This window comes from Rattus norvegicus, chromosome 1 (genome assembly GCF_036323735.1).
Source record: "Rattus norvegicus strain BN/NHsdMcwi chromosome 1, GRCr8, whole genome shotgun sequence".
Lineage (NCBI taxonomy): Eukaryota > Metazoa > Chordata > Mammalia > Rodentia > Muridae > Rattus > Rattus norvegicus.
This window is the reverse complement of record NC_086019.1, coordinates 109496987-109522629: the sequence shown is the minus strand read 5'-3', so window position 1 is coordinate 109522629 and position 25643 is coordinate 109496987. Positions and strand designations below refer to the sequence as shown.

General features: G+C 40.3%; 1 protein-coding gene across 3 annotated transcripts in view; it reads right to left on the bottom strand.

Moving 5' to 3' along the window:
- The window catches only part of Nell1 (neural EGFL like 1), an 864397-nt gene that overhangs the window by 187229 nt on the left and 651525 nt on the right, over window positions 1-25643 (bottom strand). For all 3 annotated transcript variants that reach the window (NM_031069.2, XM_063275215.1, XM_017589771.3), the window contains 1 exon segment: window positions 7235-7330. In NM_031069.2, coding sequence (NP_112331.2) covers window positions 7235-7330 — 96 coding nt within the window.

The following is a 25643-nucleotide window of genomic DNA, read 5'->3' as shown; positions in this document are numbered from 1 at the left end:
CATGAATTTGTTCATTCAGTAAATTCTTCTTAAGTGTGAACCAAGCTACAGAAACTGTTCTGAGAGCTGAGCCACAGACACTGACACTAGTTCACCTCACAAGAAGGAAGGGGGAAACAGCAAGATAACTAAATGATACAATCTGCTGAGTCAGAAAATTAGTAAAGCAGGGAATACAGGGGTTAGCGTCTGGGGCTAAATCCGGCACAATGATTTTGGGACTGTGGTAGCAAGGATCTGTGAAAGTCTGGTCTTTTAATGAGAGATGGTCATCTGTAGGTTACTGCAATGGCTGTGACTTTTCTTATATGAAAGTAGGAATCAAATAATTTGGGACAAAGGAATATGAGATCAGACTTATATTTTAATAATGACACAATATGCCCCATCTTTAATAATGCATACATATGTTTAACAATGAAAAGGAAGGAGTTAGAAACTTTCCACCATGGCCTATATGAGGAAGAATGATAACACCGTTCCTAAAAGATTTAGGGGAGAACATCACATGATGTTTGGCTTCTGTTTACATTAGGGTTTCTCTTGCTGTGATGAAATACCATGAACAAAAGCAACTTGGGGAGGAAATAAATGGTTTATTATGCTTAGGCCTCCACATCACAGCTCATTACCAGAGGAAGTCAGGGCAGGAACACAAGCAAGGTAGGAACTGGAGCAGAAGTGTTGCTTACTGGCTTGTTCTTCAGGGCTTACTCGGCCTGCTTTCTTACAGCTACCAGAAACACAAGTCCAGGGGTATCCCCATCCACAGTGACTTGAACTTTCCCACCCTAATAAATGCTAACTAAGAAAACTGCCTACGGGCCTGCCTAAACCCACCCCCATCTTATGGAGGCAATTTCTCATTTGAAGTTCCTTCCTCTCAGATGACTATCCAATGTCAAGTTGACATAAACTATCCAGCATGGATTCTACATGAATTTCAAACACAGGGTTAAACGGTTTGGGTAGGCAATGAGAAAGATAAACAGGTGGATTTAGTGCCTCAGTACAGAGGATATGAAGGAACAAGGAAGAATGTAAGAGAATAAATTTGCTTTGAATTATCAGGGACTTTCAATAACCAGACATACTTCTTACTGGGTATTACATATATTCATGATAAACATTTAAGCCTGTATATCCTGTAGGCAAGGTGAAAAAATGCAAAGAAAAGCTCAGAGATCTGAAAATATACACTGATTGAGAGTAGTTTAAAATGGTCTAAACTTTCAGACTTAAGGAGAAGGGGAGATAAAGCTAGAGAGGGAGGCCAAGATTTAATCACACTGGTCTTTATGTAACACGATATAAAATTTGACGCTTATCGCCTAAGGACTAGGGAGGTCAAGAAAGATTTTCATAGCAAGACATCCTTTAATACAATAATCTTCTAGGATCTCTCCTCGTGAGCTCCATCTACTTGGTTAAAACTGCATCCATCCACAGATAATTCTGAGGTCTCTGTTGAACTGGAGGCTGTGATTAGGCCACCTTAGCTCACAGCATCAGAAACTGCTCATTTCCAACAGCACCAGGGGAATGCATAGATCTTGTTCTTTGATCCATCCATATTGGACTAAATGGAACACTGATGGCTGCCTTTTCTAACCAATGAATCTCATTAGAATAGAGCGAAGCAAGTCCTGAGTTACATTCATTCTAGATCTAGCTTGAAGCTTTTGCGAGCTTTTTTTTTCTGCATGATCTATAGTGTGATACACGTTCTTAGACACAATGGCTTACAAGGATGTGCTAAGGTAAGTTAGTGAACTCGGGGCTCTGGGTGGTCCCAGGGTCACAGAAAGCTGCCTTGCTTTCTGTTTAGCCGGTACCCTTCCCGTCACAGCGGTGTTTGTATTTTCCAGAACACAGGATTAAAAATGAGACTCTGAAACAAACTCTTGACTTTCACAGTTCAGTAGTGCGGGCTTGCCTTGTGGGAGGCATGCACTGCCTACCACCTAAATAGCTATTATTTCTCTGCATGCAGCCTACACAGGGTAATTCCTAATGGCCTTCATTTATTTTATGGTGAATGTCAATCTGTTAACATGATTGGCTCCTTTCTGAACAGCACAGGTGCTAACAGCTTCACAAAAATCAATGCTGACAATGTTACCAGAAATATCCCTAAACTCCTAGACTCTTCCTCCAAGTCTCCCATTGGCATTCTCCATCCTCAGCTTATTATGATGTGTTCTGTGTAAGGCAACCTTTACATACAATTAGTGTTGGAGTTGTAACTTAGGACCTATGAAATGTCATGACTAGACCTTGTGAAAGTTAAAAGTCCTCATTTATACATATTCATTTGTCAAAATTTATTGAATTATATTATAATAACATGCTAAATTTCGATTTTTCCCCATGTTAGGGTCCTGGTAGATAATAATATAATATCAGTTTTAAGAACTTTTAGATCCCAAAGTTGAATCCCAAACCATGTTTACAATACAGATAAAAAGCTAACCCTGTGTCAGTCAGAAGGTCTTGTCTTCTGACTCTCTGAACCCAAGCCTGGAAATCCAGCAGCAGGAGTGCATGGACCCAGGGGAGAACTTCCATGGATGAAGGCTATTGGCCAAGATCTCACTCTCAGTATAAGAACTTTAAACTCATCCTGGAGAAGGGTTGAGGGTAGGAGGTTTCAAGAACATCTAGAAGCATCCTCCAGATGACAAGGTACATAGCAGCTGGTGTCTGATGCAAGTCTGGCTCCCTGAATTTGGACTAAGATTGAGGTGAAGGTCAGGTATCTGCCTTCAAAACCATCCAAGTCACCTGCCAGTCTGGCAGGACAACCAAGCCACTAAGAGGCAGAGAATGAAAACGTCTATAGATAAAGGACTCAAGTTGGAGACTTCTTGTGATCTAAGGCCCACTCAAACTTCATGCATCCTTAAAAAAAACCCAACAAAACCCCAAAACAAACAAACAGCAAAAACTCTCACTGAGTTTATTTAGTGCTGTCTCTGTGACCCTGGGACCATCTACTGCCCCATGGGGAGATTTTCAGGGAAGGTATGCTTGAAGAAAATTGCCACTCCCTTCCCTTGCAACCATTAATTCCCAATAGCTCCTCAACTAGGGATGGAACTTCGTAAGTCCCACCCCTATCCATGTTGGGCTTCTGGTTGGCTTGATCCTATACAAGTTTCATACATATCAAAGCTGCTTTGAATCCATATGTCATTATGCTGTGAAATCTGGAAAACACTTTTCTGCTATAGAAGTCTACCTCCTGTGTGACTTCCAAGTGGATACGACAGTTTTGTGGAGAAAGAGTGATATATAATTCCCATTTAGAGCTGCTCTCCCATGGTCTCTTATTCTCTGCATGCTGTCTGGTTGTGGGAGTTTGTACAAAATAATCAGCCACTATAAAAAAAAAAAACTTCCCTGAAAAGGGTTGAGAGATGTAACAATCTGTGGAGATAAAGATAAGAAAGTTCGGGGGGGGGGCAGTTTAATACTATGCTCATTTAGCAGGATAACAGAACCTAGCACTTTGGCCCTCTTAGTCTATATAAATCTCCGTGTTGACATGAAATTAAATCATGCCAAACACATAAAGAAGTAACATGCAAAGGGTAAATCTAAAACTAATATGATGTGTCCAGACAAGAACAGGGACAAAATAAAAACTTGACTTTGAACAAATCCACATCAACAGAAATGGAGAGTTATTGATCTTTTTGTTATATACAAATGGAGTCTGCCATTTCGCCCATTACAGATAACGTCGTATTTAAAAGAACAACTTTAGCAACCGAAGCAAGGATACTTGAATTTCAAGAGGGTGCATAGCACAAGGATTGAATAAAAACCATAAATAGAGGATCCAGAGAAACATAGATATAAGGGACTCAAGTAAAGCCATTTAGGCCTGCAACAAAGCAAATAGAGAGCTTAGTGTAACTGAGGCACGGGTTCATAGGAAGTGCCAGCATTCTGACATCGGCTCTCTGACTCTCCTGAAAGCAGAACTTCTCTGGCGCCAAAAGACTTGATGTTCATAATGAGCGACACTATAAACAATCCAGTCCAGCGAGGACACAGACTTGCAGTGATCTCCATACAATTCCCCCACATCCACCGTACACAACTAATTGGAAAAAACATGCATTTGATCCCTTCTATGAAGAATCCCTCGGGACACTGGCCAGGATTAAATGGATCAGTGTCCTCAGAGAAACTTCACATGCTGGAATTTTTTACATTGATGGATCTTTTTTTTTTTTTTAATGAGAGATGCTGTGAGAATTCAAGCATGTGGAACTGCTGATCACAACATTAATATTTATCTAAAGAGAAAGGGCTTGCCTAGAAACATTTCATTTCTGTCTCTGGTCTTGATTTTCTACAATACCCACACTTTTCTGTGCTTCACCTTAGAGGTGGGAGAGTAAGGAGTGTTTCAAATATTCACTTAGTGGATGGAAAATAGGACAAAGGGGCGATGAATGGAGCAAAAGGATCCACAGTAACTTCCCAGGGTTGCTCCTGACCCTTGGCCCTACCGTGTAGCAATGCTCCCTTCCATGATTTGTAATCTTAAAATATGTAACAGGTATTTCAAATAACTTTTGAAGTACCCAGTGCATCTCAAATTTGTGCAGCCACTCTTCACATTCTAGTTTCCCTAGTCTGGGGGTAGTGATTCAGAAATATATTTTTAATTTTTTTCTGACAAGTTCTTGTCTGAAATGTGTTGATATCATATCTACTCCCCATTGCCTTCTCTTATTCCCCAGCCAATACCATCCACAGTTTCCTCCTCCCAACTATTCCCATCCTGCTCCCATGTCTTCGGTTGTGTATGTGCAGGATTGGTGCAGATAACCGTGGACTCAGTATGCTCATGATGGTAACTGTCTAGAAGACAGTGTTTCTACCTCTTCCCCATCATCTGGCTCTAGCATGATTCTGCCCCTTCATCCTCAACACTCTTTGAACCTTGGGTGGGAATAGATCTATGCAAATTTTTTGTTTTAGAAAAAAATTATTTCTTCATATTATATAATTTATTTATACTCAAAAAATATTGAACTGCGTTTAAATATTTTAATTTGTTATTTTATTGCATAAAACACACTCCAAAGCCTCTTACTACGTATCAATATTTCCCATTCATTACAGTTTGATGAAAGTGCTAGTTTAACTTTTGGAGTTAGGCACTATATTCCTTACAAAATAAACATTTCACATTGAATATTATTTATAATATAATTGAATACTATAATTTATATTAGGTCTTACTTTCCCATTTTATTTCTACTTCTCCTTAATTGTGACCTCTATGTGAAGTATCTTTATTTTCAAAAGAATACCAATCACAGGCTATGAGATGCAACTTGAATAATACTCTCACTTTGGGCTATTTACCAATGTTATCAAACCCAGATCAGCTTTAGATTGTCATCCAGGTAAATGGGAGTGCAAATATGTATCTCATTGTAGCCATGGTAATAAACATCTTTAATCCAAGCAATCTGGATGCAGATGCAAATAGATCACTCTGAGATGAAGGTCGGCCTGGTCTATATTGTGAGTTTCAAACCAGCCAAGCCTGTATCACAAGACTTTACTTAAAAAAAGAAGAAAAAACCCTTCTCTCTTTAATGTTTGTTTCTAGTATTAAAATACCCACCAAAAAAGATTAGCATCACCAGTATACAGAGGTAGCACTACATTAGCAACGGTGTCTGCAACTTCATGATACTCATCACCATTCTCTCCAGTTTAAGAGTACCAAGGGGTTCTAGATAAGATGTAAAAATCCTGTCTTCTGTTTTCCTTTAAAATATAATTAAAATTAAATGTATTGCAAGAGCTGTTATCCCTAAGTTTACTAGATTTGAACAGGAGTTCTTAGCCTGCACAAGGCAAGTCGCCTAGGATGCTCAGACAACCTGGCATTTAAAAAGAAAGTTAATCCAATTAATTATTATATTTTCATAAATCTAGGTTGTTTGTTGATAAGACACAATGTGGAAACAATGGCATGGTTGGTCACTGATTTCCATCCTGAACAGTGAATGTAGTTACATTTGGACATCTTTTCAAAGGGTTCCAATGTGAATGTACAGAATAGGCAGTGAAATGTAACATGTTGGCCAGCGTGACAAAAGATAAATTTGTGTGTCTGTCTTTTTTTTTTTTTTGAGACAGGGTTCCACTGTATATTTCCAAATGGTCAGAAGCTCTCTGTATAGACCAGGTTGGTTTCCAACTCAAAAGTCTGTGTAACTCTGCTCCCCATCCCACGCTGAGATTAAAGGTGGGTGCCACTATTCCCAGCAAATGGCCTCATTTTTAAAAAATCCAGACATAAATTCAGAAGCTTTTAAGCACAAAGGGAAGAAGACAGCATCTATTCTTAACTACAGCATTTGGTAAGTATACCCCTGTCTGTCTGACTAATAGGGCCACATACAGCATCGTGCCCATTTTCCTAAGCTGTTGTGTGACGTTCAGATTCAAGAACGCACAGTGCAGTAAGTACATCTCAGGAAAAGCGTGGAAATAAAACCACAGAGATTCACTTGTTCATGCTAGTGCAAAAGACTGCAAATTTCTCGTGTGCACGGGTAAGGCATTCCCAATCACCAGGTGGACTAGACTTCACTAAACAGTGGCACATGTAAATGCCACATTTAGCGTGAACAGAAAGGTACATAAAAGAAAATATACTGATATTAACTGCCTTACATTATTGAGTTCTTGGATGATAATGTCCCCAATAAACCAATATTGGAATAAAATCCTAAGCACACTAATAGTCTTTCTGCCCCAGAATTACTTATAGTCCTTTTATGCAAATCCGAGGTGCTGCTCATTCACATTCTGTTGACACAGCAGACTGTAATAACTCCAGGACTCTTGTGAACTGCTACTGGGCTGATGATAAGTAGAGCAGGTCAGTTCATCACACCTTATCTCTAATTAGTACTGAGTAAAAGCACGCACGGTAAATTACAGCAGAGAAAAGACTTGACCTGGCTAAGCTAGATGCATTGTCGGGAGGTTGGAAAGGATTCCATGTTCAGAGAGAAAAAGCCCATTACACAATACAGTCGTCAGAATGGACAGCTTTGGAAAGTCCACCATCAAAACACAACGCGTTAAGTCAGCTCACAGAGACCCCTGAGGGAGACAGCTTTCATTTATTCTCTTTGAGTTGCTTCCTTTCACCTATATATACCTGAAAAACAGGTCAGACTCATCTTACCTTTCTCACAGTGGCTTCCCGTGAATCCAGAAGGACAGACACACTTGTTAGGAGCCACACAGGTACCTCCGTATCTGCAACCCTCTTCACAGAATGCTGTAACGGAAGCAAAGACTTTGTTTAGCTAACATAATCTGGAGCTCCATATATATATATATATATATATGGAATATATGGAGAGAATATACCTCTGTATTGGCATATTCAAGCTTTTCTATGCACACAAAGAAATAAATATAACAATGTTTCCACTGCTTTATATAATAATTGATTTAAGGGGTTGCACTTGAACCTGACATGTGCTAAATGAGAGCTAGCATTGTTGATCTATTGGAAATCATCTGAGAGGAATAGTTCAAAAGTGAAAGGTGAAGTTGAGGGCAGAGACTTCTTAATACTCAGTGTTGTAGAACCTATTTTTCCTCAATAAGTATCATTTATAGTGTCTTTTATGACAATATATTCTTTCAAAAACATATTTGGTGCTTGATAATTTTTTATATAACAATAAACGTAATGAATCCCTTACTCTTGAACATTTAAGCTGTGTCCAATATTTTGCCTCCATAAATAACCTATTGTTCTCATAGCTCAGATGGTTAGCTCATCCAAAATTCTTGATTTAAGAAAATTATCTGAATGTGAAATGTACCTTGAAAGGCTGTGGACTTAATTTCCACATTCTGGTTAAGACTTACAAAGCTGTCCCACCCGATCTAAGCCCCTTAATGTTATTTGTAAATGTGACACAACATAGAATACCCTATGAAAAGAATCCCAATGAAGGATTCTCTACATCATACTGCCCTATGGGCTATTCTATAGACTATTATATTAATCACTAAAATGACCATTGAGTGTGTGTAGCACTGTCCTCAGGGCAGTGAATGCAGCAGAAGAGGAAGCTAGCTGAATAAAAGCAAGCAGGCAAGGACCCTAAGACTTAATCTCTCTACATTTAACAATAGGTGGGATTATCTGATTAAGCTCACCCCTTCCTTGACTTCTAACAGTTATGAACTATGACTTGGAACTGTGAGCACTTTCCCAACTTTGCTTTTTTCTCAGGATGTTTTATCACTGAAACAGAAATGAAACCCAGATTTTACCCCCAAATGTTTCTCAGTGGAGGGAAGCTGGAGGTCTCTGTTTAGGCACCCATAGCAAAGTAGCACTCACAATTGTCCCTTCACACACAGTTACCACGCTGACCCCACCCACTCCACCATGAGGCCCGAGGGATAAGTAGCTAAGTTACATTTGCTCATTGCTGTGCCCTAATCTCAGCATTTGTCCCCTGGTAGTTATAAAGAAGATAGTTTCTGGATGGCTTACTCTCTACTTTGCAGGTTGCTCTGATAGGAAAGCTGCCACCCCTGTAATTCTGCATCACCTCCATCCAGGATAAGCCACTGAAAAGCGGTACCATACAACCTATCATGTGTTCTGCTGACTGATATTGTCATTACAATTTGCTCTTAGTGAAACTGATTGACACAGTTAAGACCGAGTTCCTTGTATTCTTATGAGAGCTGTGCACACAGGAGTTTTAAATTTTAATTGTAGTAAGAAAATGTCACCCTGGAAAAATGTCCTGGCCGTATGTTGCCATCATTGTTTAATTAATATGAGTCTAGCTATTAAAAAACCACTGGGTGTGTTTAGATAGCTGAAAACTAGTCAAAGGGGTAGAACGTATCACAGTGTTGCTGTTTCCCACATCATTTACTATCTCTTGGGTAAATTTATATTCTACAGATTCAGCAATTAATTTTGAGCTGCTTTCTGTGCTGAAGGAGAGCACAGACCTTAGAATTGAAAGATGATTTCCTACTCCCAGCATCTTAGCATACTGAGAAAGAAAGAAAGAAAGAAAGAAAGAAAGAAAGAAAGAAAGAGAGAAAGAAAGAAAGGAAGGAAGGAAGGAAGAAAGTAAGAAAGGAAGGAAAGAAGGAAGGAAGGAGAAAAAAGAAAGAAAAAAGAGAAGAGAAGGGAAGAGAAGAGAAGAGAAGAGAAGAGAAGAGAAGAGAAGAGAAGAGAAGAGAAGAAAAGGACTTAGCCAAAATCTGCTTTTGTGTATCCATTAAGAAACCTATATGCATCTTGAGAAGTCACACAGTATAAGCTCTTGTGACTGGCATTTTCAGTGAAATATTTAAAGTACACTACTTGTGGATCACGGTAACATAGCAAAGTATTTCTGCAGAGTAAGAGTGACAGAGGGAAGCCAGTGACAGACTTCAGGGGTTGGCAAAAGATGACGGGCTGGAAGGAGAAAATTCAGCTTGGCTTTCATTAGTATACAGACAGGTGTTACCTAGGATCTACAGACCATGTTAAAAGACAAGTATGTTTGTATTTCTGGTTTTATATAAAACCATCCCTTATATAAAAATAAGAATATGAGAATCTGTGAGAGGCATCTGAGGCTTTTGTGACAATCTTTGAATACGCAAACAACTCTATGATGATGAGATAAGGTGGTATTATAAAAGACTTTCCCTAGATTGTGCTGTGTGTGTACTTATGTAAAATTAGCTGGTCGCAACATCACGGTGACTATAATGTATGAACTGGGGTCAAGACATTAAAAAACCTTCCTGGAAGCTACAGAGATTCAGCAATTGAGAGAAATGGCTGTTTTCCTAAGAAATACAGGTTCAATTCCTAGCATCCACATAGTGATTCACAATCATCTGTAACTTCAGTTTCCAGGGAATCTGGTTTCTACCTCTGTCCTCTGCATGGACTACATACCCATGTTGCACAGACATACACACAAAGAAATCACACACATACATAAAATAAAATATTAAAAATTTAAAGATCTTTGAAATAGAAGTCTTACAAGAAGTTTACCAACATATGCTGATGATATCAATATGGAAATATTTTAGAGTTGTTTTAATCTAAAAATGTTCAAAATGAGGTTCAGAAACCAAATGCAAGCTAACCTGTAATCCCAGGCTCAGAAAAGTAAGTTTGTTCTTTTTTATAATAATTCCATAATAGCTAATGAAATTGATTAAAATTCAAACACAAAATATCACCAGATAGCATAATAATCAGTTTACTTTATGAATATTCAGTTCATTTAGCTACTTAGTAATACATTTTTGTCTGTCTGCTTACATCTGTTGTAGATCTAGGCACATAGCAATTTTAAAAGAAATTTATCTGGAATAAGGAAGGAAATAATTGCCCCCTTGATTATTATTCAGAAAGAGAAAGTAATTAAAACAAAACTAAATTTTTAAAAAGAAAAGGCCTTGTCATCCAAAACTTAACTACCTTGAGGAAATCAAGATCAACACTAGTTTTCTTGCTTTGATTATAAAATAGCAAAAGGAAGCTTCTGTGTTCTAGTTTAAACATAGTTGGTAATTACTAGGGGCCTGACAGGGTTTCCTGACCAATTATCAACCCAACCAACATTACAAAGGAAAGGCTATTCGGGAACCTAGGGCTTGGACAGCATAGCTTTGTGGGCATCAGGACTAAACTCGCCATGCACCACCAGTGCATCACTTCTTGGCTTATATGCTGAGCTGTTATAAAGTCCATGGTCCACAGCTTGCCTTAGGTTTAAGAGCTACGTGATCTTTGGCTCAATAGTTCATCTCGATGTGCCTCAGTTTCCTCAATTCTAAGTCACTGGCGATTATTAACAATGCTACCTGTTTTGAGAGAGTTGGACTATGTTACTAACTTCACCCACTCGGCACAATACATGAGTGCAATATCCTTATGACCAGTTTTGTCAGCAGGGCCAGATAACAGTCATATTTTAAACCATGTTCTTTTCTAGTCTCTAGCCATGCAGTGCTGAGCAAGACAAGAAAGATCCCTCTGCAGTCAAGACAGAGCCCAGTCTCTAGTCTTCCTGACTCAATGGCCTTAGGAAATAAATAGGCACAGATCTGGGATCTTAACTCCCTTACAAACTCAAGGAAATTCAGTGACATAGATTTGAGACTTAATAAGCCTCTTATTTATCAACCACGATCGAGAATCTGAAGCATGGCAAAAACAGATTGAAGAAAGACAATGAGATTACAGGCTTCGATCTGTTGTTTCAAGTGCCATTCGTTATTAACTTACTGCCCGGAAGGGGATGCTTGATCAGATCAACTCCAAGAAGGCATGCTTCTGTTTTTGAGAGAACTCTTTATATTTGCAAGAAAAATGAGATCAGAAACCTCAGAGCGAGATTTAATTCATGGGAAGAATGGATGCTTGTGCTCAAAACAACTCTGGCCTGAGAAATCAACTGAGGTGTTCACGGGGACCAGGTGTTACATCTAATAACTGTGGTATACACCAATAAAGAGTGATAGTCCTTCACACACCAAGCACGTCTCCTGGTTCTCTTCCAGTTTTACTGACAGACACTTAGTTCCTAAGCATCCCAAAATCCTGGCAAGTGGCCATCCTTCCTTGGTTTTGTTTTTGACCCCTCTCTATCAATTTTTCTTGGTCCACCCCATGGGTCCATCCTACGGGAAAGTAAGGTTGATGTTTGACGGATAAAAGAAGCAGGAGATGTTCACAGAAGCACCTAAAATTGCAAGCAGGCAAACCGACCATTTTTAGTCTAATCTGGACTTATGTGCAAGGCATCAATTATGGTGTCAAACTCAATTATTGATTTATTACTAATAAATCAAAGTCAGATTCCATGAATCATACTCAACTAGGTCATATGCAATGCAAGTTTAAAGTACAGGGAGCTGAACGAAAGCCTGATCATTTCAACATAGCACTGTGCCCAGTGTCCTCTCCATGGAGCTGGTGGCCTTAGGGTCATATCAGCTTTATATAATCCTCTTGATATATAGTCTTAGACATAAACTCCCATTCTCAAATCAGTTCTTCCAAAAATGAAGAGGATAGCATCTCCATATGTTTAGTTCTTTGTTTAATTCTTAGTCTTTTTCAGAACATGTGACTTATCAAAGGGACCTTCAAGTTCTTTGGGTTGGCAAGGTAGAGTCATGATAATATTCTACTGTGTCATGAGATGTCACTTACAAGATGTATCTTACAAGGCACAGGAAAGCCTAGCACAAAGAAGAAAGTCTTGGCCTAAAATGTCAGTAATGATGAGATGGAAAAACTTCTACACCATGTTACACAGCTAAGTTCACTGGATAAATAAATTACTCAATTAAGCTTATTAAATAACATTATTCAGTTAAGTCCATGAAATACCTGTGGCCAGAATCCTTTCTTTTTTTCCCCATCCCCCTTTTCTTTCAATTTTGCTTTTCTTAATCTTTTCATAAAATAAACTGAAAACATGGAGACGAGAAGGATAAAAATCATTGAGAACAGCACCCAATGATAGAATATAAAACATGCAAATATCTCCAGTCCTCTCTTGTTATTATTCAAGTCTCTAGTCCATGATGTGTTGCATAATTTAATAATTATTCACTTTAAAACTCACCATCAACTGACAGTTAATGGTGGCCAAACGGAGGGTGTGTCACAAAGGGTTGTCAAGCTCCCACATTCCACACACGCTTACACAGTCAGTCCTGCATAAGCAGCGGGCTGTACACACAACAAAGACATGAAACTACAAGGGAAGCTTTGGAGAAGATCAGCGGGAGAGGGAAGCGAGAGAGGGAAGGGGAGTGAGAGGCAGGGCAATAGAAAATTAAAATGGCTGAAATCTGTTCCCAAATTTTTGGCTACTTTATGGGTTTCTATTTCAACCACCCCTCTCAACCCTTATCCCTTTCAACCCCACAACACAGAAAGAAGGCTAGAGAGGAAATGGGACATTGATATCTTTAAATGACTTCCTGCTGATTAGGTATCATATTCCTTGGGGCAATTAAGGATATCTCCAACAAAAAAAAAAAGAAAATAAAAAAAAAATACCAACCAGAAAACAATGACTAAGGACCAGCAACAGCAGGAGCAGCAGCAGCAGCAGGGGCAGGGGGGAGTGGGAGGAGGAGTAGCAGTGGCTTGGGTCTCCTTTGGGTCTCCTGCATTTATAGACCCTCTCAAGAGTCACAGAATCCTAAACGTCATATGTTTGCAAAATGTAACTGCAGCTGGCAAAATCACACCCGTGCCAAGGCATAAGGTAAATCACAGCCTGCTGCTGTGGAAAATCTGAAGCAGCCCTGTATCCCACACCTGGGATTAAAACAAAAACATGCCCCCATAATGTTTCTGTTTTCAAATTCTCACTACAATTACTTATGTGTAGGAAACTGTCGAGCAATAAAAATGAATACAACATAAATAACAATGCTTTAAGAATACTTTTTTCATTTTTAATTATGCCTATGTGTGTATGTTTCTATATGGGTAAACGCATATGTGTGCAGCTGGCTATAGATGCAAAAAGAGACTGGGCTAAAGTTGCAGGTTGTGAGCCGCCCAATGTGGGTAATAGAACAAAACTCAGGTCCAGAGAAGAGTAATTTGTGTTCCTATTGGCTAGGCCATCTCTGCAGACGTACCCTTCCCACACATTGTTTTTAAAAGACAAATAAATCACCCTCAACAGGACCAGTTTTAATAACAGCAGCCCTGTTGAAATTTCCACTTTTCTCAATTGTCTTCTTAGGAAATTTATCCCATGGCAGAAGCTCTAGCGGTACCTTATATGCAGGGTTCCATCTCCTTATCTGGTATACTCCGGACAGACACTTATCAGCTGAAAAGTTTGGCTCATACCTAAGCAAGGTGTCAAAGGTCATACCTCCACTAAGTGGATTTGGAAATGAGAGCTTTCACTCCATCTCCAAGCTGTGTCCATTGGGGCCTTCCTGCCTCCAGTGTGTAGACAATAAACTGGGCACTGAGAAATCTACACCTAGTCTAGAACATTCTCCCCTTTCCAGAGACACCCACACTATAGCTGCAGACAGTGGCATCATAAACATGGATAAAAACCTACAGAAGTTGTAGGAACAGTCGGGGACATATAATTAACTGGACCAAGTGGACTGGGAAAAACCTTCGCAAAAGAGCTAACACCTGCATTGGGCCTAGAAAAGTCAAGGGGATTTTTTTGCCAGATCGTTCAGAAAATGTGACATTTCTGGTCAAGGTTTTTCATGAGGGAATGCACTAAAGAGAAGAACAAGGTCTCAGTGTTGGAAGAGGAAGCAGGGAGCTACAGGCAGGCTGAGGATGCTAGGGTCTGTATGTCAGCCATTACCTTGACTTGAATCTTTGTTTCTCAGGTTTTCTTCCTGTCCTCTGTCTATCGGTTGGCTTAAGACTACACTTCATTAACAACACACCACAATAAAATGATAAGAAATAACCTTTTTAAAATGTAGACCCTCACATATACATATATACATGTACATCAAATGCATATATGTACACATAAACATTTGCATATATACATACATATATATTTATATGAGGCAAGCAAAAGATAAAAAAATTCTCCTATGTAGAATTCGTTGTGATTTTTTTTATTCTATCCTATTCAATTTTGTCTGATTGGCTCTGTTTTGCCCAACACCATTTGTAAATCAGCCATGGTCTAAGGCTTTACTTTCACAATCTACTAAATCTATCTTTAAACCATCTCTTGGGCTAGAGAGAAGACAGAGCCATTAAGAACATCTACAGCTCTTTCAGAGGACCCATGTTTCATTTTCAGCATCCTCAGTCAGGCTGCATGTGACATCTAGTTTCCAGGAAGCTGATGTCATCTCCTGGCCTCTGCCATCACTGCACACACTGTACACACATGACATATGGACATAAAGGTTAAAAGTGAATTATAAAACTGCTTGTTTCACATACTGTCATCACCTATGCATCATTAAAGCCCACAGTACTTTGTAAGAGAATGGGGCATATGACTATTGTTCATACAGACTCTCTAATTTCCAATGCAGATGTTGAGTTTAGCTCTAGAAAGGCTGACAGAAGGAGACATGTTGGGAGGAAGGGTTTCAGTGGGGCAAGTAGGAGGGCTAAGAGAGAGATGGGGGTGAAAATGACTAAACTTCACTGCACAAGCAGGAAACTGACAAGCAATAATATATTATTTAAATTTAAAAGAGTGATATAAAAACTGTGCTTTATGTGCTGTATTCATGGGTGTCTTTGCAGCACACACACACACACACACACACACACACACACACACATGCTCATACTCACAAATGGCATCCAAGGTAGAGAATATTTTTCATTTAAATCTTTTTTTTTACAAAAGCCCCCTATAACAGAAGATACACTGCACACTTGAAAGGAAGCTTGGGAGGTGAGATAATAAGGCCATCTGCATGTGTTTGGTTCAATGTGCATGCTTTTCCAACCAGATCTTGAGGTTCAAAGTCCTGCATTTAGCAATTCTTAATTCTTCTACACTTTTTCCCACAGGTTTTATGAAACCTTCTGCCAGTACACAAATTCTTTTCCATAAGGAAGGATGGATTTTGATGATAAAATCTCTTTCATAAACTATGACATGAAATTTGAAATAATCATTTGAACAAGTCAACCCAGTTCAGCACACACACACCCCATGTGCCACATATACTGCCTGTGTGCATAACTGTAAGTGGCCCCCATAGCCTTGCAGCTGAAGGCCTGACACACTGGTTTCAGGAAAGGCAGTCTCCTCCATCTCCTCTACTTCAGCAAGGAAGAATCCTTCTGGTCATGTCTGGGTATAATTTTAGTTGTACCCACTGGTAGAGTTCTACTGACAAAAGTCACGGGATCCTACAATACACAGGATGGGTTTCCCAATGACCCATCAAGCTTGGGAACTCTGAGAGAAAGCAAACAGTCCTGCATGCTGTTGAGAGAAGCTTCGGTGTCAGAAATGATTCTGAGAACCAGAACACCAACAGTAACAGAGCAGATATGGGTATTTTGGCTTATAGGCTCAAACAGAACATATAAACAAAAATGCAAGTGAAAGTATATGTTATATTATTACAAACGAGAAGGACAAAAGTCAGTTGGGTGTGGGTGTGACAGTCTGAAGACCTGCAAAGTAATCAAGCCCAGCAAAGTGTGTTGGGTAAAAGACTCTGCAATTTCATATAACTGTGTGGAATCTGATATTAACTCCTGGAATGAAATAGTAATACAGGTGGACCAGAGTTCTTAAGCGGGTTCTTCCTTTTCTCATTTTCTCCAGGTAACCCTCGAAAGACTCTACAGAGTTTGTTCATGTTTTAAGATCACCTCCCTGTAATATCTTTTTTTAAAGCTAAAAGTATTGTCTTCTTTTGTGGATGGGAGAGCTCAAGAGAGCAAAGCAAGATGCTTTGCTCAAGGAAAAGTTAATCATGAGGCTGAATGTAAGAATTTGAGATTACAGTATTCTGGTCGTGCTCAGGGTTTAGCACACGAGAGTCAGTGATTGTGAGAGGATGTCAGCTTTGACCAAATGGGAGTCAATTTATTTTAGATATTAAAATGGTGGCAGAGGAGAAAGACAGAGAATATAGAATGAGGAACAGATCCCTGTCATAATCATGGCATTCTTTATTTCAGCCTCTCACATCCACTCCACCCTTTTAAATACAAGGCTTTCAGTACATCCTCTGGGCAGTCAGTCACAGGCTGTTTCTTAACTGTGTGATGTGAGTCTTGTGGGAACCTCTGTGGCCCTCTGTCTCTCCAAAGAAACTGTTCTGAGCACTAAGGCTACCTGAAGTCATGTGTTCACTTCTAGGTGTTCACAGGTATTAATTACTAGTGGGACTATAGTTATTATTAGTTACACATTTATACACACATGGGGAATGCTCTCTGGGGAGAGACACACCACTACAAGTAAAATAAAAGTAAAGAAAGCAGTACCTTATAGGGCTGCAGGCTATCCTTTATATTTTATGGAAAAAATATACTTTGTTTCCATCCCAGTCTGTAGACTTTTTTTAACCTGGGAATTCAGCATTGCAATGATTAATTGGGAAATACAAAGAAGTCTGCTTCTTGTAGACACATACACACACATATATTTTTTCTTTCTTCAGCTGCCTTCAAGGTCAAACACAGGGTCCTCTAAAGTGGGTACTTCTGATTAATGTCTGCGCTCAATGCTGCTCACACCCGCCAGGCTTTAAGCCTCTCTGATGCTTGGTTATCGGTCCTCCTAGAAGTCGAGCTGTTACTCATCTATAGCATGGGCTGACTTCCTTCTTGTGCTAATGTTGTTTTTGAAAAGGTTTAAGCTCAAATCCCTCACAGTGTATTTCTAATTTATAGGTGGCATAGAGGGGAGTAAAAGAACATGGTCTACAAGAAAGACGGAATCCTGAATCTGAGCTAAGCCGTTATGTGACCTTCAGCAGGTTAGCCATGCTTTCTGAGCCACACTTTCCCCTCTTGCTAGATGAAGACCTCCTCTTCAAGTGGTGCTGGAGGTGAGACAGTATGTTAAATGCAAAGTATGGGGATTGATGCATTCTCCCTCTCCACACTGGTCCCTTTATACTCTCCACAGCAGTACTTTCTCTCGCCTTACTCAGCTAGGTCCAGCTCCTTACACATGCTGAGCATGCATTTTATCCACTCCTTAGCCCACATGGCAGCAGCCATGGAGAGACAGAGCAAAATGCTTATGTGTTTATTTCCTGTGGGCACAATCAGGATGTTTTCCTAATGGCCGTCTTTTTGCTCAGTGGAAAAGCTTCTCACAACTTAGCTCTCAGTGGAGAGAAATCTACATCTGGTGGGAGCTTTCAAAACCCTTCTTCAACCCATTGCTTCTGGGGAAGTAATTTAGCACAGCATTGTGGGAAATACATTGGTGGCTCATCCAAAGCAGTAAAAAATAGAACTAACGCATGACATACCAATTTGGCTAAATAAAACCAAAGAGATACCTATGATAGCACTTACAATTATTACAGCCTTATTTGCCATGCCTAATACTCATAAATTTAATGAATAAAGAAAATACAAACATACAAACACAGTGAATTATTACTCAGCCACAGAAAAGGATGAAATTCTATCACTCATTGCAACATGGATGGTCCTGGAGATTATTGTATTAGAGGAGACAACCCAGGAGCAGGAAGACCATATGACACAGAATCATTTCTGTGTGCAGGCTAACTGAAACTGATCTGAAAGGAATGAAATGTGATTATCGCAGGCTGGGGAGAGACAGGACACAGAAATTGAGAAAGATTTGGTAAGCAAGGGCATTCCGGTTGGGAAGAATAAACTCTTGGACTGCAGAGTAGGTGGATACAGTTCATAACCATTGACTGACTAGACAAATCCAAGGATAGCACCTACATGATAATCACATGAAAATCATGAAGGGCTAAGACAACAGACATGCTAAACACCCTGATTTGACCATTAAATGGTATACGCATGAATGGAAACACCCACCTTAAATTCCACATGCATGCAAAATTATCAAGTGTCAGTGGGACTATTAAGACTGTTTTTAAACACTGCTTTTATGTCCGCACTGGGCAAAGCGCTGTAACTTATCAATGTGATAAAACTCCAATTAAGGTGGCAGCAAAATATCCAGGGGACAGGGAGAGTGACTGATACACAGAGCAGCAAGCCCTTACAGAGTACAGGGGAGCACAGCTCAACCTCCTGAAGAAGGCACTGATGGCGGTGGAGCTTCAGGGTCTGTGTCACTTAATGTGTGAAAGGAAGGAATTAGGGACAAGAAAGGTTGGGTGAGAACAATAGTTTAGAAGAGAAAGTACCCTACAGTAAAAAAGCAACTCCAAACCAAATGGATCAACCTGCTATTTAAATACCACACTGATTAAAGATTCAGTCCAAGTTCTGTTTGTTTGTTTGTTTGTTTCTTCCTTCCTTCCTTCCTTCCTGCCTTCCTGCCTTCCTGCCTTCCTGCCTTCCTGCCTTCCTGCCTTCCTGCCTTCCTGCCTTCCTGCCTTCCTGCCTTCCTGCCTTCCTGCCTTCCTGCCTTCCTGCCTTCCTGCCTTCCTGCCTTCCTTCCTTCCTGTGGATGAAAAGAAAATGAGTTCACTACTAGATCCCACCATAGGCCATTGCACTCTGTTTCTGAGAATACTATATGCATAATTTATTTAGCTTTTAAAGGAAGAGGGATCTGGCAATTCTCATTAAATATTTCCTTTTCTTCTACAAAACACTGATCCTTGAGCTATGATAATTCATTCAGTGACCATCCTCTGAAGTTATAGCAGGAGCCAAAACTGCCATCAGCACCAACGCTGTGATGTAGGAAACGTGGGTAATGGCTCTGATCTTGGAAAAATTAGTTTTGGTAGATAAAACATACACAACAAAAAATAAAACTACAAAACTCAGATGAGTACAGTTACTAAAGGGGTAACAGTTCAAAGTGAAGGGAGAAGCAGTAGAGCCGCCTATTTAGGGTGATCATGAAAGGATGAGGACAGATATTTGAGAGCACTGAGAAGGAAGAGGGAGAGAGGGGCAAGCAGATATATGGATGGACGGCTTCTCAGTCAGAGGGAATAATGCATTATGGGAAGTCCCATATTAAGCATGTCCAAAGATGGCAAGGACAGGTGAGTCAGTCACAGGTCGAGTCCTAGAGGACAGCAGCAGAAAGCCTCAAAACCCATTAGCTATACTAATGTCCTGAATGCAGTAACTACCGTAGGACCCAGTTACAGCACCCCCAGGTAGGTATCCATGGAATGGGAGGCAGCACTCCACAGAGATAGTTGCCTATCCATGTTTACCAAGACACAAGTCACGATGGCCAGGTCATATCACTGATCTAGGTATCCATTACCAGATGAATGGATTTGGACTATCATTTATCTAATATGAAAAATTCAATCTTGCTCTTTTATGAAACTGGTTGGAACTGGGATCAGCCTGTTAAATGATAGAAACCTGTTAAGTGAAATAAGCCATGCTGGGGAAAACAAGTCTATAGAGTGTGCAACTAACTAGCCAGTGAAAACAGAAGGGAACCTTGGGGAATCCAAATGGGAGTCATAGAAGAAACTAGGGAATGGGAGAGAACGAGAGAGTAAATACAAGCCCAAGATCCTTATATGCACACATGAATTAATATGCACCAATGAAAGAAGCTGTGTCATTACTGTGACTAGCCATTTGAAGGTTCTGTCCTGACCAGTGGATTCATGTCACTTAGGTTTTAGTAGAATCTTCCTCATCCCTATGTTAAGGAAAATTAACTGTAGATCAGGACAAGGAACAGTGTGAGCAGATGGCCCAGCTTAGAAAGCTTCTGCAGTCACACCATGGCTGATGTAATGAAATGAAGGACTGAGGTGCCACACGCTGGTTGGACTGTTAATACATTTAAATACGCAAGCTGGTAGGTCACAGAGTGCAGACACAATCTTTGTCTCAGGGAACAGAACTGGATGGGCAGCTGCCTCTTGTCCTCCTTTAGAATTGGGACTGAGGGTTTCGTTTTCTAGTTGTGATGATACACATTTTTTTAAAAGCGAGAATTCTTTCCTACAGTGGTAAGTTGTTCAAATTCCTGCTTGGTCTCCAAATACTTCCTAAACAGAGACACACACTCATACTGACTTCCTCTCCCGTCTCCAGCCTCTAGAGGTTCAAGGTTTGTAGTACTTTCCTAGAATTGTGGTGACAGATCCCCACTACTACACAAATGACTTAATTCAGAGTGGAAAGCCAGCTAGTCAGGCAATGCTGATTTCTGCAGAGGTTCTGAGGGAGTGGGGTGGGGGAGGGAGGAGTCTACCATTAGCTTCTGTGGCCAAGAATGTTTGACACGCATGTGGCTTTACAGCTGCAGTCTCTGCCTTCCCATTCCTAAGTCATCCTTCCTACAATTACCTTTGTTATCCAATCTCTGTGCTGGTTTTCTTATATGGACACCACCCATTATATTTAGGAGGCATGCTGAATCCTTAATAGAATCTCAAGTTCTCTTGCTACCTAGGCAAAGACACTACACCCAATAGAAACACATCCACAAGCACTGTACGGTTATCATGTGGACACAGCACTAGGGTTCATTCTTCAACCAACTACAAGGCTCCTCTCTTTTATTCTACCAGAGAACCCTCCAGTAGTGGTAATTACAATGCCCTACAACTGCTTTCTTGCTGGTCAGTTTGCCCCAACAGATTTGAGCTTCTAAAACATGCAGAGTGTGTCTTTCCACTTTCCATCCTTGATGCCAAGCAATCCCTGAATATCATGCATAATCAATTACTCTTAATTGAACACATTAATTACAAATCACTGAGTGGATTTATACAGAGATGAAAGTTTAGCTGAGTCTAACCAGGCAGATTAAACTTCCTGTTCCTACCAGAAGGAGCACTCTGAGATGCTTAATATGGTGTTGGCCTTTTACAAATATCTGGCTTCTATTTTCTTCTTAGAACATTATACACAGGATCATTGACATTATCAAGGTACCAATTGATAATGGTACCAAAGAAAATACCAATATGCACTGGTCTCCCTCAACTCCTCCCAGAAACTCACCTCCTCCCTTCTCATCTGGATCCACCCTACAGGAAGTTTTAAACCCACAGGACATGGGCATTTCGTCAGTATCCGTGGGTCTGGGACTTTTTGAAAGCTGCTTCTGTAAAGTTGTGTTTTCTTCTTCGACAAGTTACTCAAAGTACAGCTATTTCCCATTTTCCAAAACTGGGATCAGAATGAGCCAACCTCCAGATGACTACCTTGCTGGTTCATATTTATTACAAACTTGGCAGATAAGGGGGAACGTCAACCTAAGATTGGCCCAAATCAGGCCTATAAAAGACTGTCTTAAATGATAACTGATCGGGATGGGCTCAGCCCTGAGCAGGTCGATCTGGGCTATATAAGGAGGTGAGCTGAGCATCAGTCTGGGACTGAGCCACTAAGCAGCCTTCCCCAGTGGCTTCTTTGAACTCTATCTCAAGTTCCTACCCTGACTGTCCTCGGTGGTGGACCATGACCCAGCAGTGTCTTCCTCTCAGTTGTTCTTCTATCATGGTGTGTATCATAGCAAGTGAAATCAAGCTACAACAACTATATTCAATTTTTATAAGGTCATGGAGCCTTAGGATAAGAAAAGGGAGCAACTATCCTCAACAATAAAAGGACTTCAGGGGGAATCACTATCCCTGAACTCAAGCAGTATTACAGAGCAATAGTGATAAAAACTGTATGGTATTGGTACAGAGACAGACAGATAGACCAGTGGAATAGAATTGAAGACCCAGAAATGAACCCACACACCTATGGTCACTTGATTTTTGACAAAGGAGCCAAAACCATCCAATGGAAAAAAGATAGCATTTTCAGCAAATGGTGCTGGTTCAACTGGAGGTCAACATGTAGAAGAATACAGATCGATCCATGCTTATCACCCTGTACAAAGCTTAAGTCCAAGTGGATCAAGGACCTCCACATCAAAGCAGACACACTCAAACTAATAGAAGAAAAACTAGGGAAGCATCTGGAACACATGGGCACTGGAAAAAATTTCCTGAACAAAACACCAATGGCTTATGCTCTAAGATCAAGAATCGACAAATGGGATCTCATAAAACTGCAAAGCTTCTGTAAGGCAAAGGACACTGTGGTTAGGACAAAATGGCAACCAACAGATTGGGAAAAGATCTTTACCAATCCTACAACAGATAGAGGCCTTATATCCAAAATATACAAAGAACTCAAGAAGTTAGACCGCAGGGAAACAAATAACCCTATTAAAAAATGGGGCTCAGAGCTAAACAAAGAATTCACAGCTGAGGAATGCTGAATGGCTGAGAAACACCTAAAGAAATGTTCAACATCTTTAGTCATAAGGGAAATGCAAATCAAAACAACCCTGAGATTTCACCTCACACCAGTGAGAATGGCTAAGATCAAAAACTCAGGGGACAACAGATGCTGGCGAGGATGTGGAGAAAGAGGAACACTCCTCCATTGTTGGTGGGATTGCAAACTGGTACAACCATTCTGGAAATCAGTCTGGAGGTTCCTCAGAAAATTGGACATTGAACTGCCTGAGGATCCAGCTATACCACTCTTGGGCATATACCCAAAAGATGCCCCAACATATAAAAAAGACACATGCTCCACTATGTTCATTGCAGCCTTATTTATAATAGCCAGAAGCTGGAAAGAACCCAGATGCCCTTCAACAGAGGAATGGATACAGAAAATGTGGTACATCTACACAATGGAATATTACTCAGCTATCAAAAACAACGACTTTATGAAATTCGTAGGCAAATGGTTGGAACTGGAAAACATCATCCTGAGTGAGCTAACCCAATCACAGAAAGACATACATGGTATGTACTCATTGATAAGTGGCTATTAGCCCAAATGCTTGAATTACCCTAGATGCCTAGAACAAATGAAACTCAAGACGGATGATCAAAATGTGAATGCTTCACTCCTTCTTTAAAAGGGGAACAAGAATACCCTTGGCAGGGAATAGAGAGGCAACGATTAAAACAGACACAGAAGGAACACCATTCAGAGCCTGCCCCACATGTGGCCCATATATATACAGCCACCCAATTAGACAAGATGAATGCAGCAAAGAAGTGCAGGCCGACAGGAGCCGGATGTATATCGCTCCTGAGAGACACAGCCAGAATACAGCAAATACAGAGGCGAATGCCAGCAGCAAACCACTGAACTGAGAATGGGACCCCTGTTGAAGGAATCAGAGAAAGAACTCGAAGAGCTTGAAGGAGCTCGATACCCCTTATGAACAACAATGCCAATCAACCAGAGCTTCCAGGGACTAAGCCACTACCTAAAGACTATACATGGACTGACCCTAGACTCTGACCTCATAGGTAGCAATGAATATTCTAGTAAGATCACCAGTGGAAGGGGAAGCCCTTGGTCCTGCTAAGACTGAACCCCCAGTGAACTAGATTGTTGAGGGGAGGGCAGTAATGGGGGGAGGGTTGGGAGGGGAACACCCATAAAGAAGGGGAGGGGGAGGGATTAGGGGGATGTTTGCCTGGAAACCGGGAAAGGGAATAACACTCGAAATGTAAATAAGAAACACTCAAGTTAATAAAAAAAAAAAGAATGTAAAAAAAATAGAAAAAAAAGAAAAGGGAGCAACATAATAACCCCTGTTTAGGGCATTTATTAACTTTCTGTCCATAGCAGCAAGTATCTATTTCTCTATAACATCGATTATCTCCCCTGACATACAGTGACTTGTTATACCACAAAAAGCAGAGGAAGTTGGTGGCACCAACTCCTACCATAGTTAGTCCACCTTTATCCCTGTCTTACAGCAAAGGACAGTATTATAGCTGCTTTCATGCTCATGTGCCAAGGCTGGGAGTCCTAGTACAATTATTTCCGTGCTTTTAACAGAAGCAGAGAAGCAATCGCTACTGTAAAATGGGTTCATGGAGACCTGCAGACTGACAGAAAGAAAGAAAGTGTGGAAGTAGGCAGGTAGGGCACTTCAAATCCAAGATAACCCTAAGGCAGTAGAGAAATGCTAACCAGCTCCTAGTATTCGGTGTCCTAGAATCTACAATATTTACAAATAAACCAACTTTGTTCTGTTCTGAACTCTTTTCCTGTCCTCTAATCCTTTAATGGATGGAGACAAAGATCCAAGCCCAACCATTACCAGTCATCTCCCGTTATGAAAATGAAAGGTTGGTGATCATCACCTTCGGGTTCTGAAAACTTGAGATGAAGTAGACCAAGAAGAAAGACAGAAAAAGAAGATCGGGTAACAGCAGCAGGAGTATTAAGGATGAGAAGCATGGGACACAGGACCTATGACATTTCAGAGGCAACATGAAGAGAAAGGGTAAGTGTGGGCACAGTCTCCCAGTGTACGAGTCATCTGAGCTCAAAGCAGCAGTCCACTGAATATGACTGCTCCTGTCTATCTGATTTATGAGCTCTGCCAGCCATTCAGGAAAAGTAAGTGAAGAACTGCAGGGAGAATAGCAATAATACAATCTAGTACATTGTAAAATATTTATTGAAAAGCCCAACCGATTTATGTACATTCTTTTTAGGCTTCTTGGGACATTACTAAAACAAGGCATGGCCATACTGAGGACACTAGTATCCCATGTTACTAAAGTAGCAAACCAAGTGTCAAGATGAACCGAAGGGCAGTGGTGAGCTGTAGCCTACACTACAGTGTCTGCACACGTGTCAGGCACACGAGGAAAACAACATCACACGTGTATTCAACAATGTGCACGCTGAAAGCAGACTCTGTGGTTAGCACTGTGAGAAAAGGATAATCTTTCACTAAGGAAATGAGGGGCTGTTCCTTATAGCTTTTAATATAAAATGATTTTTAGAGTGAGGCAAAAAGCATTTGAAATTTAAAATATATATGATAAGCTTGAGAACTTCATGAAACTTCAATGCATTTTCTGAGGTTTTTAGCCAATGCTTTTCTGGGCACCATGTATTCTCAAAGCATTTTCCTTTCTGA